The sequence below is a fragment of the Sinohyriopsis cumingii genome, chromosome 7 (assembly GCF_028554795.1).
Source record: "Sinohyriopsis cumingii isolate HCF-2022 chromosome 7, ASM2855479v2, whole genome shotgun sequence".
In the NCBI taxonomy this organism is placed as follows: Eukaryota; Metazoa; Mollusca; class Bivalvia; order Unionida; family Unionidae; genus Sinohyriopsis; species Sinohyriopsis cumingii.
Genome location: NC_142967.1, coordinates 111,699,409 through 111,723,179, shown reverse-complemented (window position 1 = coordinate 111,723,179; position 23,771 = coordinate 111,699,409). Strand labels below are relative to the sequence as shown.

General features: G+C 36.7%; 1 protein-coding gene across 1 annotated transcript in view; it reads left to right on the top strand.

Annotated features, from left to right (window-relative positions):
• The window catches only part of LOC149795937 (cell adhesion molecule CEACAM1-like), a 43,874-nt gene extending 27,283 nt beyond the window's left edge, over positions 1-16,591 (top strand). Inside the window, exons 6-7 of the mRNA XM_089963894.1 lie at positions 7,416-7,685; positions 16,281-16,591. Of these exons, the coding sequence (XP_089820020.1) occupies positions 7,416-7,685; positions 16,281-16,591 (581 nt within the window). The remainder of the gene's footprint in view (positions 1-7,415; positions 7,686-16,280) is intronic.
• Positions 16,592-23,771: the final 7,180 nt, after the last annotated feature.

Below are 23,771 nucleotides of genomic sequence, written 5' to 3'. Positions count from 1 at the left end.
GGATAGTTTCATTTGAATATTTAAATGCATTGAGTTGTTCATGACAGAGAAATAAATACTACTTTGAAGAACTAAACTTAAAGGAACATAATATTACATACCCGGCTAGGGCCACGTGGTATGAAGTAGGCAGTTTCACATATATCCAGGTCGTTCAGAACCATCGGTAAAATATGCTCTGTTCTCTCATATATTTTCTTTGAATCTCAGTTCGCCCAAAATAGTTATTTGGATACGCTTGTCAGTCGGTGGTTCTTCCCGGGTTCTTATAAATATACAGGCTACCATGTATAGCTTATATTTTGCTGAAAAATGACACTGCACTCAAAATAATAACTAACGGATCATAAAGTATGAAATATAGATCCGCTAAAGGTGCGAATAAGAGGCACATAATGGACAGTATAATTTACATCTGTGCTGAGAAGACATTTTTACAGTGGGAAAATAGTTTACCTGGTAAACTGTGCGCCAAACTATATACAGAACTATTTTCAAACGATACGTGAATAATATAAGAAGCAGCGTCTTTGAATTAAAAGATATTGTAAACACTGTTTGATGTTTTAAATTTAATCTAAGATTTCGAATTTTGTCCTCCCAGGGGATTCCATCCGTATGCCTTACAGAAACTCTAAAGGAACACGTAGATGTTCAGCTGTGGTCACTGTATGTGTTCATGAAAATCTCTAAAAACGCATTACATGATTGATTGATTGTTTGTTTTTCTACGGCGCATCAGCGCTTTTAGGCTATTTAGCGCCAAACAAAGTGTTACTTTTATAATCTTTTAAAACTTATAAAAGGTTCTATATCGACCAGCGATATAAAAGAACAAATGGTTGAAATTAAAAACGGTAAGATGGTAACGGTGCAAAGTAAAGCTTCCCGATCAACGGGAGATGTAAAAAAGATGAATAGGTATTAAAATGGGACGGTATATATATTGCATAAAACTGCACAAGGTGATAGCATAAAAGTCAGAGTTTAGAGTAAATATTTACGGCTTTCAAGAACTCGATAATACGAGTGATGTTTATATTATCAAAAAGTTCTTTCATGTCATGCACAACGTAATAACGATCGCGCGTAGGTTGTAGGTCAAAGCACTCTATCATAAAGTGCTTGACAGTGAATGGTTCATTGCAAGAAACGCACTCTGGTGGGTCTTCACCTTTTAGTATGTGGGTGTGGGTGATATAAGTATGACCAATTCGGATTCTTGCAATGACTACCTCCTCCCTACGAATGGTTCTGTAGGAAGGAGTCCATTCTCCTAGAGTTGGTTTGATTGCGTGAAGTTTGTTATTTACAGCATCATTCCATGATGCCTGCCACTTCTGACGTAAGAACTTTCTGATACAAGGTTTAAAATCAGTATATGGTATTTTAAAATTAGATGGTTCTTGAGAAAGGGCCATTTTAGCAGCGCGATCTGCTTTTTCGTTACCTTTAATACCAATGTGGCTAGGTAACCAACAGTATATTATATTGTGGGAGACACTCAGCTCGGTATTTTTTACAAGTATGTTTTTCAATAATGGGTTCTCCAGTTTTCTATTGTGTAGTGGCTGAAGTAGTGAGAGCGAGTCGGAGAAGATGATACAGTTTGAAATACGGTTCTTTTCTATATGTTGCAGAGCAAGGTCTATTGCTCTGATTTCGGCTGTAAAAATTGATGCTCCATTTGGTAAGCGAACTTGCGTTGTGTGATTTCCACAAACAAAGGCTGCAGCAGCCTTTTCCTCATCCTTTGATCCATCAGTGTAAATTCTGGTGTAGTTTTTAAATTCGGTGAGGAGTTCATGGTAAGAGTTGTGGAAGATAGAAGGGTTTGTTTCGGATTTTTTTCCATCGTGTAGCGTAAAACGTACTTTTGGTTGTTTAATTAGCCAGGGTGGTGTTTCGGAGATGGATGTTTTCTGAATTTTTGAAAGATCTATATTTGTAGTGTCAAGGCTGGATGATATTCTAATGCCAAAGGAAGGTATGGCGTTTGGTTTATTTTCGTATAAAGTTTTGTATTTGGGTTGAAAAACAGCCGAAAAAGCAGGATTCAGAGGGTTTGATTTTAATTTGAGAGCATACTGTGCTGAAAGCATTTCTCTACGATGCGATAACGGTGGTTCATTCACCTCAGCTAGAAGGCTTTCACACGGGGATGTATTAAATGCTCCCAGAGCCAGTCTTATTCCCTGATGATGAATTGGATCAAGCATTTTAAGATACGATTTTCTGGCAGAACCATACACAACGCAACCATAGTCTAGTTTGGAGCGAATAAACGTTCTATATAAATTCAGGATGACTTTTCTATCAGCACCCCAGTCAGTGTGTGCTACTACTTTAAGTAGGTCAAGTGCTTTTAAGCATTTGGCTTTCAAGTTTTTTAGGTGTGGAATAAAGGTCAGTTTTCTGTCAAAGATAATACCCAAAAATTTTGTTTCCTCAACAACTGGAATAGGTGTTCCGTCCAGCGTGAGTTTAGGTTCATCGTGGTGTCGTCGTAATTGACAGAAATGCATACATACCGTTTTTGATTTCGAGAATTTGAAACCGTTCGTACTAGCCCAATTTTGAATCTTCTTGATATTTTGCTGTAGTTGTCTTTCAATTGTATGCATGTGCTTTGACCGATAACATATGAGAAAATCATCAACATATAGTGAGCAATCCACACCAGGAGTCAAACACTTGGTGATGTTATTAATTTTGATATTGAAAAGTGTCACAGATAAAATACTGCCCTGGGGCACACCCATCTCTTGCTCGTGCAAATCTGAGAGAGTACAGCCCACTCGTACCTTGAATTCTCTGTCGGAGAGGAAGTTGGATATGAAAGAGGGCAGACGGCCTTTAAGACCTAGATCGTGCAGGTCTTTTAGTATCCCGTACTTCCATGTTGTGTCATAGGCCTTTTCTAAATCAAAGAAAACCGCTACTAAATGTTCTTTCTTGATAAATGCATCGCGAATGAATGTTTCTAGTCTAACCAGATGATCGTTGGTGCTCCGTCCATAACGAAAGCCACTTTGGAAAGGAGATATTAAATTGTTAGTTTCCAGGTACCATACAAGCCGAGAATTGATCATTCGTTCCATTGTTTTGCACATGCAGCTTGTGAGTGCAATAGGTCGATAGTTGGTAGGATCTTCACTATCTTTACCGGGTTTGGGAACTGGTATTACTGTTGCTTCTTTCCATATTTTAGGTAGGTTACCAGTAATCCATAAATCATTGAAGAGTTTTAAAAGAGATGTTAAAGATGATTCTGGAAGATGTTTTAAAAACTGGTAATGTATTTTGTCAGGCCCAGCGGAAGTATCATGGGCCTTGTCTAAAGCCTCCATAAGTTCTGATAGTGAAAACAGCTGGTTGTAGCTTTCCGAGTTGTTGGATGTGAATTTTAAACGTGACTTTTCTTTTTGAGTTTTCAATTTTTGGAAGGCTTCGGAATAATTAGATGATGACGAATTTTTAGAGAATGTATCAGCAAGAACATTTGCTATGTCACGTTTTGAGCTAAGATTGTTATTGTTCACTTTTAGATGTCGGAAAGAATTGTGTTTTCTCTTTCCGTTTATTTTTCGGATCGTGTCCCAAACTTTCTTAATTGAGGAACGAGAGTTTAAAGAGGAAACATATTTCATCCATGATGCTCGTTTACTTTCTTTGATTGTGCGGCGAGCTTTCGCCCGGAGAATACGATATTTACTTAAATTCTCGGGCGTCGGATGATTGTTAAATTTTTTCAAGGCTTCTCGGCGTTGCCGTATGGCTTCCTTACATTCCTTAGTGAGCCAAGGTTTTCGGGTTCTTTTACAGTTTGCTGAGGACTTGGGGATAGATTCTTCTGCAATGTCGGTTAAAATAGATGTAAAATGCTGAATGGGGTCGTTAACATTGAAAACTGTATCCTCCTTCAGCCTGGTTTTACAGAGTGTTTCGAATTTGGCCCAGTCGGCCTTCTTTAAATTCCATTGTGGAATTGCTTCATCAATTGTAGAGTTATGATTTACAAGAAATATTGGGAAGTGATCGCTGCTGTGAAGGTCATCAGCGACCTTCCATTCATAGTCCAAAAGCAGCGAAGGAGAACAAATTGTCAAATCGATGCATGTGTATGTACCCGTGCCTGGGTGTAAATATGTAGGTGTTTTGGTATTATATAGACACAGATCGTGTCTAGAAATAAAGTCTTCAACTTTGTGACCTCTGTCACTTACATGATTCGATCCCCATAAAATGTTATGGGCATTAAAATCCCCGAGTAAAACAAAGGGTGCGGGAAGCTGTTGAACAAGATTATCGAGTTCGTTTGGTACTACGTTAGTGTTTGGTGGTAAATAAATAGAGCAAAATGTAATCACTCGATGTAGAGTGACGCTTACAGCAATGGCTTGTAAATTGGTGTTTAAAGGAATGAAACTATGAGGAGCTCTGTTGTTCACAATAACAGAAACTCCTCCTGATGCCCTGTCAACATTTGGAGAGCAGGTGTTAAACAGGGAGTAGTTTTTAAATGTGATATTGTCTGTATCTTTCAAGAAGGTTTCTTGAAGGCATAGTACCGCAGGATCATGTTCGTTTAAAAGCAGGAGAATATCATTGTAATTTGCTTTAAGTCCTCGACAATTCCATTGTATGATAGTGTTTTTGATTATAAATTTAAATTAAAGATTGTGGAGCTAGGTTAGACCTTTCGCAGACGGAATTTGTTTTGTTATTTCTCTGGAGGAAGTACGGGGGTGATTTTTTTGTTTGTAGGTCTGGAGTTCCCTTGTGCGCATGGAGCAGATTCTTCTGCATCCATGCTCTCGATGTCTCCAAACCTGTTATAAAGTTTGATGGGGTGATCTGACCCCTTTTGTTGCCTGTTTCCGTGAGATTTTTTATTCTTTGGTGATTTAGGTTGTTGGGTATTATTAAATGTAGTCTGAGTAGATGTCGTGTTTTTCTGTGCTTGGTAATGGGGGGTGTTTGAATTTGGTGTTGAATCGGGTGCTTCTGTTTGTGTTTGAGCGTCCTTCGTTGTTTCAGGATTGCTCTTCACTACAGTGGAGAAGGATGGGCCAGGATGGGCTGTTTTTGCCTGTACAATTTTTCTGGCTTCTGGATAGGGAATAGTATTTGTGTATTTTACTCTCTGAATTTCCTTCTCCTGTTTCCAGGTATCGCAATCCTTGGAATTTGCGTGGTGCTCTTTTCCGCAGTTGACACAATGCGGAGTTTCTCTACAATCAGATTCCTGATGAGCATTGTCCCCGCATCGGCCACATATTTGGCTCTTGGAGCAGCGGTCTTCGTGATGGCCGTATTTTTGACACTTATAACACCGAAGGGGGTTGGGAATGTAAATCTCTACCTTTACTTGCAACAAGCCAACTTTTACCACTTTGGGTACAGTTGGCCTGTTGAAGGTGAGTACAATGGTGTTGGTGTCCTGCAGATTGTTATTACGTTTAATACGTATTCGTCGGACTGCAGTGACACCTTCATCTTTCATTCCTTCGATGATGTCAGCGTCGGTGACTCCAGCCAAGTCACGGCAGCGAATCACGCCTTTGGACGTATTCAGTGTGGTGTGAGCGAATGAGGTTACTGGGATATCAAAGAACGTTTTCATTTTCCTGATATTGTCTGATTGACCTCGTCGCTCACACTCAATAAGAAGACAACCCGATTTCAACTTTTTAACACTTTTAGGTGTGCCAATCGATCCTGTGATAGTCTTTTCGATGACAAATGGAGATAGTGCGGCAAGCGGTTTCGTGGCATCTTTTGACTGTATGACCATGAAGCGTGGAAATGACTCCACACTAAATGGTTCATCGTCAGACTCTGATAAGGGTTTCGATCTTTTATTTTGATTTTTTTTCGAATTATCCATGATGGCTAGATTAAAAATTCAGCACCCGTGCTCCCCACCCACCAAGGAGCCCAACAAGGGGACACTTTTCAAGTGTCAGGGATACACAGATGCCATACTCAGTTGATAAAATTACCTTTGAATGACCCTGAAGTCGCCAGTTTCTAAGGTCGGTAAAATTACCCCCCGATTGACCCGTTAAGCCACCGCCTTCTAGGAAGCCTTCTAAGACTTGGAAAAGGGAAATATAAAGGAAAAGAATATAGGGGCAACGGTGGTATCAAGAGAGATACAAGGAGAGAGAGAAAGAAGGTGAGAAAGTTAATAAAGACCTCCTAGGGCTCGGCGTGACCAGCCGATTTGTCGGAACCGGGCCCATCCCGACCACCCGTCTAAGAGAAGTAGAGGCCAAAGTAGTGTATTGCAGGGAAAGCCACTGCTCAACTACCAGGATCCTTTCCTCCCCCGACACGAGACGCAACCCACGGCAAACAGGTTGCCTCTACTTAGTCGCCTTTTACGACACGTAGCGAGGCACGTCGGGCCAATTCTACAACCCCGGACCCGCAGGGGGAAAAAACGCATTACAGTGAGAACCTGTAATTCAAATCTGGAGGAAACTTGACAAAATCCCCCTCAAACAAAAAGATTGCCAGCTTATAGATAAAATCTATGTACCATACAAGTCACAAAGTATTTGCAACCGGTCATTTTCTTTTGTTCCTTGAAGATAATAAATAAATATGAAATGTCACTAATGGGTTACATTAATGTCATAACGAAATAGATCTTAGCAAGACATCTATCATAATGTATCCATACACAGGTAATTTGCAAATTTCTAAAAGTGAAATTATGATTTTAAAAACAGATTTATTGTGTGGTTTTAACTAAAATAGGATGCGGTCATATTCGTGCCATATTCTAGATATGCTGGTAGTCATCGAAAAGAGAAACCTCTTCCGATCACAACAAAATAAAATAAACGAACTTAACATGTGTTTAAAGGCACGAATCTTGAGTGATTCCATTACAGGTTTTTAGGGTTTTTTGTGTAACTGGGCCGATTATAATTCATATCCTCGACAGCCCATTTGTACTATTTTGAAATATAGTTTTATCGAAAGTTCAAGAGGTTCCCTCGCTTGATAAATAAATTCACCCTTCATGAATTTCTGACCTGAAAAGGAATCATGTAACAATTCACTTCCTTAGGTGTCTGCATCAAGCATTAGGTTCAACAACACAATTATATATTACACTATGCATTAAAGGTATTCTGTTGAGAAATATGTTTGTGATAGACTAAAATACCTTTTGTAATACAATGCATAGATACTCAATGTTACATTTAAAGGAGTATCTGGGAACGAATTATAAAAATATAAACTTTGGTTAGGAGACTTTCACTGAATATATTGAATTCAAGTCATTATTTCTTGTGCTCATAAAATACACAGTCGCTGTAAATATATTATAAATTTGCTATAAGAAGAATATATCCTTTGCTATTGCATGATACTGATTAAAATGTATTTTCTTCTAGACAAACCTGAAATGTATCCTCTGGCAGAAATAAACGTAGAGGAGGGTCAAACTCTTGAGGCAACATGTAACGTTTCAGCATACCCATTACCTGCTGTACGTTGGACCAGTTCAGGAGGAGACATATCAGCCTCGGCTGTCCTGCGAATTCCCTCTATATTAAGAAACCAGAGCGGAAACTACACCTGTATGGCTCAAAACGTTCTTCATCCAACAGATCTGTCTCCTGTCATCGGTAATGTGTCGGATATTCTCCGTGTTGATGTTTTATGTAAGTAAATATATACTCAATTCCTCTTTATGACAACGTATTGATATTACTAGCTGAATAATTGAATTCTTTTTCTTGCAAAAAATGAAAGTGTTAATTAACATTATAATATGGCAGTTTCCTCGTCTGAACTGCCAGTTGTGTTTACGCTCTATGTTTAAGCAGTCATTTTGTTTAATTGATATACCAGGCTTAACAATCATGGAAAAAATATTTAGAAATATAGACACGTGGAAGTTGTTTTACCCATTTGGATATTGCTTAATGTACACTACTGTAGCGCAACTCACTCGACAAAACTACCATGAGTCTCGCTTTCGGGATTTCTTTAGGAAAGGTCTTTAATAGGGGTAGTACCCCGTTGTATCTGTTTGTGGACTGGCCCTCCAGAATGTGACATATTTCTGCCCTAGCATCTTCTGTATCGTCGACTGAATCGTAATCTGGATCACGGGTAAGTCGCAGTCTGCTTCGTCGACGGAGTCTTGGTCACGGGTCATCACTCCTTCAAGATCGACGGAGAAATTAATATTATCGAAAAAACAAAATAGAGATCTTCAGTTACTATCTGAATTATTGTTACTTGAACGAACCTTGCAATGCCTCTATTCTGGTCGACGAAAGACTAAATCCATATCATTTTGAGACTCTATGCTCTAGACGGTTTCCGTTCGTCGAACTACGGGACAAATGTCTTGCTCAGTCGCCACACTACTGTGCATCATACCACACCACAATTGCAACCACATCGGGTTATACCACACCACTGCATCCATATTTGGCGTGAATATAGGTATATATAAACAACAACAGGATCACGTTGCCAAACTACAAGACGTTAGATGCCGAAATAAAGTCAGTTATGACTTTAAATCGAAACTTGAAATTAATCAAAACGAAAAGTATTGTGCATGTGTTTTCTAGTTGCAGAACCCAAGCCTCAACAACTATGTACTTCAAAGCACATACCAATACATACAATGTCACCCGAAGTACGGTTAAAGTACAGAAAAACACAATATTAAATAATCAGAGTGGTTCATCATTAGCTGTTCTAGATTCCGCATTGTTATTGTCTGCTGCGAGAATTCCTTTCACGGTGTCAGTGGGGTAAGAAGCAACTAGGCTGCCAGCATCGAAGTCGTTTTCCCTCTGAATGTATGCAACTCTTTCCGATTTCTCATTATTCAATCCTATCTCTCCGTTGGCGACTTTATTACGTCCCTGACAGCATTTCAGGTGACCCAAGTGCGTTACGAGGGGTTTTCCGTGTCTACCGTATTTAATCTTATACATGACGTTACTGAACATGTTAAGAACTTCCTAGGGCCCATAACACCATGTCGGTAAATTTGGCGAAATTCCCACTTTCCTCATTGGCGAAAACAACCAGATAAGATCTCCTCAGCGCACCTACCTGGCAAGTATATCACAATAGCACTTATGTCGGCGGAGGATGCACTGCAAGTTCTCTCTGGCAAAACGACTTCTTTGTAATGCACGATCCCGTTCCTGCAAACTGCATTAGATTTGAGTTGGTGGTCTTCCCAACACATCGTCTAACGGCAAATTAGTTTCACTTCCCAGTATCATGAAATTAGGAGTAAAACCTTTGGCTTCACGCACTGCTAAGTGGCATGACATAACTAAGTATGGGAGGTGATGGTCGCAATCAGTTTGCCACTCTTCGACGAACGTAATTATCATGATGTCTAGCACTCTGTTAATTCTTTCTATCACACCGTTGCCCCACACATGGTACGGACCGGTTCTATTTTTCTCGAGTCCAAGGAGACGACACATGTCACGAAAGACTCTCGAATTGACGGCATTGATCCGTTTGAATCTGTCTTGGCACACCCAAACAACTGTGACGACTTTCTTTACTGTCATTGTATCTTTCTGCCAAGGCATTGGTGATACTTCAGTTCATTTAATAAAGTATGTAGCGATAACTAGAATGTAAATGTTACCATTTGAGATCTCCAGAAGTGGCATTAAGACGTTAGCGGATGTAGTTCCATCGGAAACCCCGTCGTATCACGCTGAAAAAATGGAGCACGCCTTTCATGTACTCGAGACTTTCGCTTTGCACATCTTTGTCACCATAGTCGAAAAGCTTACTGAAGTACAACTAAGAAATAAGCTTTTGTAATTTTCGTAATGAGTTTTCAAAATGACCAGGGCTTGACTGTTAATATCTACACCCTCGTGCGACTCCCCACTTCGACTGAGTATATCATTCTTTATCTCTAGCTGCTCCCATTGCCTCTATATGCGTTTAACCAAAGATACGTATATTGCAACTTCATTCCACAGTGGTCGCTGATTGCTTTCAGCTCAGCTTAGAACACTTACTACATCCTGGTCTGATATATTAGTCTCAGCAAACTCCTTGTTACCACATGACGCATGGCATATAAGTCGTAACACTCCGTTCTATGTCTGTCGCCGGATAATTGCTGTTTGTATGGGGTTCTGAAAAATTGTCTGAGTCAAGATGTAATCTTCAGGGAGGACGCTAAATTCGAAGCTGATACTGTGGCAGGGTTTTAATCCGCTATTCAAGTTGATGTTTGTGCGTTCTTGGAATGATGTAACCACTTGAAAGATATGTGGTATGTCCCGATCAAAAACCTCATTCCATACAAGTAATGATTGCTAAATGACGAAAGAATACCACGGTCAATAACTCCTTTCTCGTGGTTTTCGTTAGCGATCGGCCAGCATAGTCTTCAATCGTCTCGCATCCCTATCCACTGTGTACTTGCGACAGGACAGACCCAAGTCCACTGTCAAGAATGAAAGGGTTTTGCAGTGTCTGGGAAGCTAAAACAAGGCGGGTCGTCTATCATCTCTTCGACTTGTATATATAAGACTTATCGGTCTATGTACAGGCAAAGATCTACATTTTTAATGCAGTCAGTGTAAGTTATCTGTATTATCAGCAAAACCCTTTATGAATAAGCAATAGTGTGATTGCAATCATATGAAGCCGCAAAGTTAAGTCTGCGAAGTCGATATTTTCCAGTCGTCCACGGCGGACACCTTGTCTGCATCTGAACGTATCTACTCCTTCCGCACAGCATACCCAAAGTATTTGATGTATTTTGCGAACAAACGACTTTTCTTGGGCTTGAACTTTAGACCATCTTCCAATGTCCTGTCAAAGACCACCCGAAAACCACCCACCTCTTCTTTGAACGTCCGTTTAAAAAGTATTATGTCGTTGAGGTACACCGGTGACCTATTTAGTCAGCTCCAACATTTGTTGCGGCCGTTATTCTAATCATGATGTTATGACTGGACGGACACCCCGCTGACATGGCATTTACCCCCTTGTCGCTGTAGCTCGTCTCTACCAAATGGCTCTATCTCGATAGCTAGCTATATCTCGTCGTTAAGGGTCTCTCCTTTTGCATCTTTAATATCATGTAATAAATATTGCAGGGCATTAATGAGCTGTGAATTTGAGAGGGTTGTCTTCTGGACCACCGATAGATTGTAGTTAGAGTAGTAGTTGCGGTTTGACACTCCTTGAAGATCGACAGAGAAACAAATAGGAGCCAAAAAATAAAAGAAGATATATTTTAGTTACTATCTGTATTCTTCCTTGACCGTACTAACACTATTATCGTTCTTCTTGAAAAAGCCTTATAGCGTATCTATTATGATCAACGAAAGATCCAATCCATATATTTTTTTAAACTCTTTGGTCTTTCTTTATATTGTTCGGTGAACTATGGCTTGCTCTGTCTGTGTTGTTTATACTGCTTTGCTCGCAGCGTTACGTTTTCACACATACATGTATCATACCACACTACGATTTGTGTGTATAACTGAATATACTGCCTGCGAACGTGCAAAACTAGTATCTAACTAGCCTGGGCGCTTTCGACTCTTAATGAGTCTTTCCAAAGCAAATACAAACTATAGAGAAGACGAACAAATAAAACAGAAATACAAATCATATGGTGAATTATAATCCTTTCAAGTGCATTGGATCCAGCAAGGGATTACGTGTGTCAGGGATTGATTAAGATAAATGCAATAAACTGAAAACCCACAGTGCAAAACTAGTATCTAGCTAGCCCGAGCATTTTGACCCTGTAAAGAATCGTTTACAAAGACAAATACAAAACATAAACAAGACAAACAATAAAAAAAAAAACTGAAAAAGGTTAACTTTGCGAAACTTTACGAAACTTTTATGTGTGAACTAGTTTACTTCAGCCTGTTCCTGACACTAGAACATACCAGTATTGACCTAGAAACTGATGAGCCATAACGACATCTATTATTGGTACCTGGACGTTTCGCCCCATGGACGTTTCGGCCCAAGACATTTCGCCCCACTTCAATGGACATTTCGCCCCACTTCAATGGACATTTCGCCCCACATGGTACATGGACGTTTCGCCCCATGGACGTTTCGGCCCATGGACGTTTCGCCCCACATTAAATAAAGTATGAACCCTCACTCGAGTACAGCTTGTCTCAGTATAATGGTAATGCGAGAAACGACACACATCATCAATCATACAAAGCAATATGGTTTATTTGTCGTTTAAATATAATACACTATTTATTCACCCAAATTCTAAACTAAATTTAAAATAAAAACCGGACTAGGATTAACAACCCTATATATTACACTAGGGAAATACATAAATACCCCGACAAAATTTTGAATTTTTTTGTTCAGAAATCTTTTATAAAGCAAACAAATCTCATACCTTTGGGGAAAACATACACATATAAAACAACTTTATTCTTTTTTTATAAGGAGGGGTGTATCTGTCTGGTGCCATAAAGAAAACAAATGTTCTGGCGTTCACTATTGCTCCCAGCAAGTGTTAATATGACTTAATTACATCCAGGTAACTTCATGCATTAAAAAAGAAATCATAGATAGTTGCTGTTTAGAAGTATACTTTTGCACATCATAATTTGACACCTATACCTTGTCATGAGATGTAATTTTGATTAGTGATGTGTTTTTATTTAAAAATGCAAATACATGCTTCATATTTCAAAAATATAAATCTCTGAAACCATTTTTATATCTCTTTATTGTTAATTACAATTAACATTCCTCGCCCCTCCTCCTGTCTTTTCATTGCTCGCGATATGTCGGGCTATTCTGTGCACAGCTTTGAAAAGATGTAATGTATAACGATCGGGCTATAGAAATGAAATACATTAATTTGGACTGTTTCTGTCAGCAATTCAGTCGAGTAATTAGGACCCGATTTATAGCTAGTTTTACAAAATTCAAAGTAACAATGCCAATAAATGGCAGGAGATAAAAAGTTAATTAACCCGAGCTTGAAAAAAAATGAGTAAAGTTCAACATTTAAAAAAAGTTTAACGACAGATCTTATTACATAAATGAAGAAAAAAAAAAGGAAAATATTGTCTGATATAACGGCACGCTGAATGTAATTGAAATGGATGAGAGTGATGGGATTATGGGGCATGAAATTAAATCATAACGGCAGGCCCCTAAAGTAAAATGAAGATAATGGTGTAATGCTTGTGAATTTCTATAAATGTCCGATATTTCCAATGATGTGGGGCGAAACGTCCATGGGCCGAAACGTCCATGGGCCGAAACGTCCATGGGGCGAAACGTCCATGTACCATGTGGGGCGAAATGTCCATTGAAGTGGGGCGAAACGTCCTGGGCCGTAACGTCCATGGGGCGAAACGTCCATAATCCCTATTATTGTATGTACATTTATGTACACGCGGATTATATCCCGGATATTTCATTTTTATATGAGTAATAATATAATAAGCACATTTAGAGAATTATTTAAAAGACAATGTGTCGGCTGCAAAGACAACCATGCACAAATAAAATTATCTTTTGCGGCCGATACATTTTTTTTGTCCGCAGTGATAAACACAAAAAGTATTTTAATTACAAAAGGTTACGTAAACATTTCTTTAGTTTTCTTCAACTTGGCTGATAATAATGTATATTAGTTTATATCGACCTATAAATGATGAACAATATTACCATCTGACTGCAATTGTATATCCGTGTGACCGTAAACTAGATCCTGGATATTTCATATTTTAATCAGTAGCAACAGGTTTATGATTGACTATTGAGCAAAATGAAAATGTAGTGCATACCTAATTTGTATTACTTGCTAGTTTATCCTCTATGATTATATGTTATATTTATATTTGCATTGTATATTTGGCCTTGTCCAAACTTAGTTTCACAGTCTACCTGACTAGGACATTGCTTTTCTAAACAACTTAATACATAGCTAGTATTTCTCTGTTAGCACATAGATTAAATATAAAGATCAGTATCAATAGAGATAAATATCAATGTTGATCTATATCGGAGTGTAGGATTTGGAGAAAAATAAACTGGTTTATCTGATGTTTTTTCATCTGCTTCATTATAATATTAGTCATTGAGTTTATCTTGTTGACAATTTTTAATATTCTGAAAATTAACTCACGACCCTCATCCTTGTTATATTATTGTGTTTTAGGTTTTGATATAATGTTTTTACTTAATGAATTACCCATTCTTGCATTATCATCTTCAGCAGAATCGGTCCTATTGTATTCAGTGTTAAATTTAGGTGGACTTATTTATTCACTATTCTATTCGCTTAAATTACAAAGTGCTCAATAATTTTCGTGGACTGGAACATTCATTTGGAAATATAGTGAATTCAGTTAAATACATCTTGGATTAGAATATTATGATAATCAAAATACTGTTGGTACATCACCACACAACTAGCAGGTTAGCATGTTACAAACTGTAAAAACGCGTTCAGTATTGGAACTTATTTGGAATACCTGTGGAATTTAATTGGAACTCTATTTATTTGTACTTGTGATAGAACTTGTTTCACTATTTGGGTTTGAATTCAATATGATGTATTCTCTTTTTAAATTTTACATTTTTACTCTAGAAAACAAACTTTTTTGTGAATTTTACAAAACGTGATTTTGGTATTTTCTGTAACATTGTTTAAGACAAGAGAGTCGAACAAAATAATAATTTAAATAAAAATGTGCTGCCTGTCAACAGATAATGATTTTATTTACCTTTATATAGGCTTCTTGGTTGAAACAGCTTGGTTTCAGCGAGACTCCTTTTCATTCGTGGTTTCCAAACTCCAAACTCCAGTTGCTATTAGCGTTACATTATTGAAAGTATGGTCAGAAGAAAAGAAATATTCTTGATTTCATTCCGTCTGGTTTATGTGAAGAATTCTTCTGGACTTCATTCTCTCTGATTTATCATTCAATCAGATATGTGAAGAATTATTCTGCACTTCATTCTGCACTTCATTCCGTCTGATTAATCATTCAATCAGATATGTGAAGATTTATAGCTTTTCATTTTCTAGGACATCTGACATTTATCCTCACCTACCACCCTGATAAACAAAATGTAGATAAAATCACCCAGAAATACTGGACAATCGGGGAATCTTGTACACACTAACGTTAATCTTCCTGAACAAACCAGTAATGGCCTATATCAGATCAAAAACCTCAAAGACATCGTCGTAAGAAAGAAGTTAACGCAAGCCACAAGACAAGACCACCCAGGCAAATCTGGTCCCTGTGGGTGACAACAAGTATATAATATGCCAAAATAAAATAAAGGCCAGCACGGGATTCCAGTTGCAGAGCCGTACTCGAATGTGGCAATATCATCATTTTAGTTTAAAGTTCAGAGGTAGATGAGTTGTCAGCATAAAGGAGGTTACGAAAATGCAACCAAAATGTAACCAAGACAGAAAATGCACTAACCCAAGCCTTTCCGTTAAACTGACGTTTATTCTTAGACAGAAAATTAAATCGGACTTTGACGTTGACGCCCTATTGTAAGATGGTGTAATATGACTGTCAGTAAACACCTTGAGCTGCTCCAGTAAGTACATGTTACCGCATTTGTATGGGAAAATATGACGAGTGTGTTTTAACTGAATAATACTGCATGACATTTGGAGTGCAGTATTAGTAAAAAGAACGAGTTCATATTTTCTCAAAGAAATGCAGTAACTTTTTATAATACTTTGATTTTGTTTTCCTATCTAAGGTTTAATTATAAAGGAATACTCCACAAGAAACAAAGTAATTAAATGTATGCTGTACTTTAAAAACAATACACAACCGTCGATTCATGCATATGTTCATTTCTACTATCAAGACTTGTTATATATGTGTTTCGTCTATGTCTTATATCCAATGACTTCCATTGATATGTACAAGTTTCATATTTTCACATTTTCAAATAACATCAGAGCTTCACAAATCCTTTGGGAAATCATAAAAGTATCCAAAAACAGACATCGGTAATAGAAAAGTAACAAGAAAATGACAATATAATAATCCAATAGGTATTACCGACTGAGTACGCCTCATAGTTCCTGATACTCATAACCTTTCCGACGTCTACCCTTTTAACTACAAAATTGTAGCAATATATACCTTCTAATTTTTAGGATACAGACTATAATTTATTATATAATACCTCACAGCCCGTGGTGTAAATATAGTCTTTTCATGTTTTTTTAAAGAGAATTACTTTCTATATATTTACAGACGGTCCAGGTAACAGCACCAGTCTTAGCACTCATTCATCATTGTATGAAGTGGAAGAGGGCTCCAACGCAGTGGATATAGTCTGCAAGGCCACGTGTAATCCAAATTGTTCCTATGATTGGCAACGAAACAACAAGACGATAACGAACACAAGCACTCTTATAATGGGTGATGTCAAGAGAAATAATACTGGACTATATACTTGTACAGCTTACAACACATTTCTAGGGGAGACGAGGAAATCCACTGTATCATTGAAAGTGACTATAAAATGTACGTTTCAAAACAATCTTCACATCCTCGTATTATAATGTGTTGTTGTGAATCTCCATGAATTTACCGTTAATGATAGTATAAGAAATAGTACAAGTTGTTCCATAAATGATGAATGATTATTTGAAAATAAATCAGAATATGTTATTGACAATTGATATTGTGTGAAGTATTAGAAAGACGAACAGTGAACGAAATTAAATGGATAGAGTTAACTTGTACACTTTTACAGTACAATACCATTTTACAAGAAACATCTGCGATTGCATTTCAAACTTATTTTGTAGCAGGACATTGACACAAATGTGTAGACCCTCATTGCACAAACACTAACATATGCGACTCATTTTCTTTACCTTAATAGGTATGTTTATAATATAAAGTTTATTTTATAAAGTTTCTCATTGCCTAACTGAATATTTTCTTAAGCAAGTAAAGAAATGCATGATTGAAAATTCGCCAAATGAATGTGATCGAAGAGTTATTGCTGATTCACATAAACTGCAAATAATAGAATACGAACATTCTACATAAGGCAAGATACAAACATTTCAGTGTTAATTCCAATCAATTTTTGAAAATGAAGTTTCATCAAAGAAAACACCTTTCGGTATTGGGAAATATATTGGAAAAGTGCATTTTGAAACTTCTAGCTAGTACAAAATTATTTTTTCTTCACATCAACATTATAAATCATGTTGTAAGTAATCTCATGATGTGCCGATTTATAAGTAATATTTCAAGGATGAGTTTTTGGATATGAACAACAACGCCAAGCATGTTGCAATATGTGACTAACATTCTTTAATGATACTGAGAATGAAATAGTAGTCTGCTTTTGATGGGCACCATTTCCAATAATGCCGAAATTTACATTAATGTACTCATGCTGATAAATCAGAAACACTATCAGCATTCCCAGTGATATCTTTCAATTTCCTAGCTCTTTGATGTTCATATATGCATCAGGTATATTTATGTTCAATATCATTGTTTGAACTTTATTAGTCATGAATGTGTTACTTTACCACATTATTGATTTATGTTTATAATATGTCAATAGACACTGACATGTCTCAGTGGAATATAGACACGAGGCTTGCGACAATATCAGGGTGCCTGAGCATGTACAACAACACCACTTCTCTGCAGACTAACTTATCCTGAAGACGCCTACACGAGATAAAGCATTGCAGAAGTAACTTGCTCTTTCACGTCTAAGAGCACATAAAAAACAGTTTGTATTACTACTGTTCAATATATGATTCAATCACGATTTGAAATTAAGCATTTTTAAATATTCTTTTGGAAAAACAATGACGTGAAGCAATATTGTTTTAATTTGCAGACGCCCCAAATGTAATGATTAAATTAAATGGGTCAGCCATACTTAGTACATCTGCAACGTTGGAATGTACACCACAGGGAGAACCACCACAGTACACATTTCACGAATGGATCCATACGGTAGGAGAGACAGAGATTAGGAGACTGAATGGAACCCGTATGGGAAATTCCTCCACCATCACCTTGTCAGACATCAGCATCCAAGATCTGGGACTATATACATGCACTGTAGACAATTCTGTCACTGGTCTCAATGGACAGCTAAACCAAACAGCCTATACTTATGTATATATTCAAGGTAAGGGGCTGAGTTTTATTTTCACATTCCTCTCATAAGAAAAATTTGTTCGATGAATAATGAAGCGATGCTAATAAATAGGTTTATATCTAGTTTTTTTATCTCAAGTAATGCTATTATAGCAAACAAATATAACAATGGTAACTGTCTCATTGGATTTTTATTTGCTGCTCCCCTCATCCACTTATTCAGTTTGAATGAAACCATCTGAAGACATATTTCGGAAGGTTTCTTATTCAGCTAGTCTGGCTTATCATAGCTAAGACGATGCTATCAGTATAGCAACAAGTCTGACTATAAGCCTACAAACTGATCTGTTTACACAAAACATGTACACTTTAATGACACGTGATGAAAAGAACATCTCAGACTCCTCAAGACTAATATTTTCTATAATTCAAATTTCAAATTTCATTTTGTTCGTTTCAGAAAAGAGATCAATTCCAATTCCGTAAGATATCGTAGCTTATTTGTACGCAAAAAGATTATTTTACTTTCCATTAGCAGGAATATATTAAATTGCTTGGAATAGTGTATGAACTGTAGGGTTATCTTGCTGAAATATCGTGTTATCATTGGTACAAAGAAGGGAAACCGGTATTATGTCTTATTGTTTCACAAATAAAGTTTAATATGGCTTTAAAACGAACTTGAAGAATGTTGTGACAATGATGGGCAAATACATTTCATTGAACTAAGTCACATAGAAAAGCCAAATACAACAAGTTTTGAAACATTCAACAAAGATTACGTTTTCCTAGAAAACAAAAGCTACAATTTTAAAAAGGATCTTACATCATTGGGAATTAAATTCCAAAATGATCGTAACGTTGTATCATAATTTCAGAGGTATAGTATTCGAATACAATTACAGTGGTGTTCCAAATGAATTCTTATCTGCAATTTGCTGATGTACCAATAGCCTGGAATAATGTTGATGTGCTAACGGTCTCGGTGCATCACAATGATATAGTTTAAAATGTCCTTGAAGAATTCGCAATTAATCCAAAATATTGATTTAGTCCGAAATCAATGAAAAATTGAAAAATGTGTAATTCAAATGAAAACAATGAAATACATAAATTGTCTCAAATGATAACTGAAAATTAAGAAATGATTCATTCCACTAGACTGTTGTTAAGATACGGATTGAGTAACTCTGTTTAACATCATATATATATAAGAACTAAGAAAGAATAGCAGAACTAGGGTAATTGACCTATCAAAGTCCTTTCCATAACATATTAAGTAGTCAAAAAAGGTAAGCTAGCATCAAGGTTTGTCTCAAGGGGAATACCAACGTCTGGAACAAAAACGTATTCTAGACAAAACAATTTGACCTTTGATCACATAGGGTAGATTTCGGAAAGCCAAACTGTGTCAAAAATGTAATACAGGCTTTTACTAAGGTTTTAATTTTACTTTTCCTCAAAGGAATAGCCTCTGGAATTCTCATGGAAGGATACATTATGGTCAACAGTTATTAGTTTCCTAAATGGTTTGTCAAATGCAGGAACAGGTTGCAAACGAGCCTTACATATGTTCTCATTGGGGTTTCCTATCATTTGACAAATATGACAAAATCTACAGTATTGAGAAACATCAATTTTATTTTTTGGCCAACAAAATTTATCCTAGATCTAGCGATAAGTTTTGTTAACTCCTAAATAACCAACCTAGGAAGTTTCATGGGATAGATTAAACATTTCTTGCCGATATGACTTTGAAACAAACATTTTAAAGCTCACTGACCACGTGTCAGCGGCGCGTACCGCCGGTAATCTCCACTTTGTCATATGGACCTCCAATGTACACAAAATAACCAACTGGAACTTGTGTATCTTCAATTTTGCTAATAGCTCCTGAAACAATCAGGAGATCTTAGGATCTTGTTTCTGTTTGATGAACAGTGATCTTCGTATGTCACCTTGACTAGAATTGAGAACATGAGTATGATAAAGGGGATCAGTGTAATCAATTCCCTAAACTGATCAATACCAGGAACAAATGTGACCTGATAAAAACTGACCAATAAATGTGCCAGTTCTAGGAATACTTTTCTGAATAACATTATTCTCAAAAGCTGGTTTTGCTATAGTTTTGATCGCACCACAGTCAGGGTAAGCATGATATGAATCAAAGGTTTCCTTTGCAATAGGACTAACGAGACTTGTCAGTTACAAGCGCATTACCCCATCCTTATCGCCAGCTAAGCCATACCTAGCTATAAATCAAACATCTTCATTGCGTAACGAATTCACTGTTTCAAATGTGCATGTCCTGAGACTAAGTGTGATGACAAACTTGGAGGGGAATCTTAATGTAGCAAAATTCTACTTCCTGAAATAAGAACACCCACACTAGAAGACGATTTCTTGGATAAAGATAAATTAGATGCTCTTGATTATAAAAGACTAACATAAGTCAAAGGTCTATTAATATTTTATTAGGGATTGGCTTGACATAATCACCTTTAAGTGATATAGAACCGTTTGATGTAAATTTTTCATCATTCTCCATAATAAATCATACTGCATTTTTATGACACAACCAACGAATTACTTTCAATCCATGACTGTGACCATGACGTCTTAGAAATTTGAGAATGTGTGATAGCTTTGCCTTTATTATATTTCTTGTTTTTCAATGTGTAGCACTATACAATATCTCCTCTTTCTTCCCACAATAAGTGGATCTATGAATAGATTGATTCCAAAAAGTTCCGCACGATTGAGGTTTGGAATTTGAGACTGAGATATTTTTTTCTAATAAAACTGATAACAGGAAGACCTATTGACAAGTAAAACATTCTGAGTTAATAAACAGTCATCAGCGATTCGAGCAGCGTTTTCCAAAGTGTCCACCTTTTGTTCAGGCAGAAAGTGTAGATATTGCTATGGACGTAATTCGGGCGCTGTCCAGCTAATGTGAGTTGTCTAAGGTTATCGTAATCCTTATGAATCATTTAATTGACCGGCACCTTTCATACAGACATTCGTTTTTCCCATGTAAATTCGGCAATGGTATTATCAGTTGCTTTTCTACAATTCTTAAAGATTTTGTCGCCATGACTCAGGTACCAACTCATGGTCCTTCAGGATCTATCCGTTAACCACATCATAATCAGCACCGTGTTCTACCGAGGGTAAAGTGAAGATTTCGCTAGCTTTGCCAGCAAGTACACTTTATAATAAAAAAGTCATGTGCTCTCATGGCGATTGCTTATTTAGCGTTTGTTTTTCGAAATGGAGAAAAAGTAGCTCTATTTCATTTTTTTTTAAACTGAATAACCTAAGATTTCTGGTGACAGCAAAATTTGAGCTTATATGTAACAGAAACTTGCTTTCGGATCACCCATTTTTAGCTTTGTAAATCCATTTCATTTCTTGTTTTCTTTGCATTTGCCTTTGCATCTATCTATCTATCTATCTATCTATCTATCTATCTATCTATCTATCTACATATCTATCTATCTGTATCTATCTATCTATCTATCTATCTATCTATCTATATATATATATATATATATATATATATATATATATATATATATATATATATGCGTCTATGCGTTTCACGTCAGTTTCTTCTTTGTTCCTGTGCTTCTCCCTTTTTACGCTCGGACACTGTATTTCACTCCCTTAATTTTTTATTTGCATCCTCTACTCTTCCGTCATATAGTCTCTCTCTCTCTCTTCTGTCTCTCTCTCTCTCTCTCTCTCTCTCTCTCTTTCTCTGACTTTGGATCTCTCTCGGTGTCTCACTCTTCTCTGTCTCTCTCTGTCTCTCTCCCTCTGGTTCAGGTAGTCCGTCATACTTTCTGAAGCCGAAGCTTTCTATACTCTATTTGATTTGTTAACTGCAATTCGTTTACTTTCCTATCTGACTCAGATATAAAAAAGTGTTAATCGAACCCAAGGCTATTTGATCAAAATTAAATATTTGGATCAAAATATTTGTAATTCTTGACCGTTAGAGAACGCTTGCCTCAAAAAGATCATAACCTTAGGCCTGCTCAGGTAACTCGTCCGTTTTCTAGGACATTAACCCTTCCTGACTAGGATTAAATACAAAGTTCCCCACTTGAGATGACACTGTGAAAGCCTGTTATTTCGCTATTGATTTCTCAGATATGTGAAATCGAAATAACAGGGACTAAGAAAACTCAGAAAGAAAGTGAATTCAAATATCAAAATCCATTTTTTATTTCTGTAAAATATTTTTTCAGAATTTCCTATCCCTAGTTGAGTGCCCCTTATGTTCTCTTACAACTCTACTGTCTTTAAATATGTATCGGAAAAGAAAGAAAGGCACGTTTTGTCAAAGACAACAAATAATTAATTTTCCTTGCAAGACAAAGAGAAAATTCACAAAAACTGCAAAATACTGAGCTAGACTTAATTTAATGATCACACTGTAATTTCAATGAATAATTTAAATAAATATGTCTTCTTAGATTATATCAGGACATAACAAAAAGACCGATTCCACTTGATTGATATTAAGATATGATTGAGTCATTGTGTTTTCATTAACTTTATATAAACATTCAATAACACATATGAGGCTGACAGTCATTCTCCCATCAGATTGATTTCCAGAACACTTTTGGATAGTTCTCTTACTACAAATTAGCAAAGAACATATACACCTTCATGTAGATCCGGTTTTGCTCAATGGGGAATACCACTGTCTTGAATTCAGATCCATGTAATCATGTTTACTTCCTAGTACTAATCACCTTAAAATATAATCTAAAATCATAGACAAGAATTAGCTTTGCGTTATGTTGTTTAGAGAGAGAGAGAATGCAAAATACATTAGACAGGTAGGTCTAAACTCCTGCCATCAATAATGGACAGCGGTCTATTGTGCAATACAACTCAAATATAAATAACAGTGGCATATCACTCTTAAAGCATGTCACAGACCAAAGCTATCTGCTTATTGAAACCAAAGTCCACATTATGTCCATTAGTTCATTGAAACACTCAGGGAGATATACATTTTTTGGAAAGTATAAAATGTGACTCATTACAAGATCTTTATTGGTTATGTTGATTCAAATTGTTGCAGCGATAATGAGGCCGGTTAAAGACACTGACATCCAGAACGTTGAAATTCTAAACTGCTTTCCTGTATAATTGTGTTAATCTTGCATAGATTACTTTCAGTTTTTTTTTTACATTAATGTAAGTCGCTATGATTGGAGACGGGAACAATAGTGCATAGGGATCCACTTTTTTTTTTCTCAAATAGCTAATTAACACATTCGATTTAGAGTAGAACTATGTTACTTATTAGTTATAAGTTTAACCTTACTTGATAGTGGAACACATACAGCCAAATATTTGTTGAAGGCTAACGTTGTATTAAAAGAACTCAATGAATATTTTACAATGTATATCCTTCAAATACTTATTGAACACAGATCTTCATCACCACATTCATATTATTTCATTTGATTTTCAGGACCACCCGTGTTTGCTGAAACCCAATATATATTTACGGGAGAGACAAACAGGTCTACAAGGATAGAAATCCCCATATATAGCAACTCCTCCATAAAGATA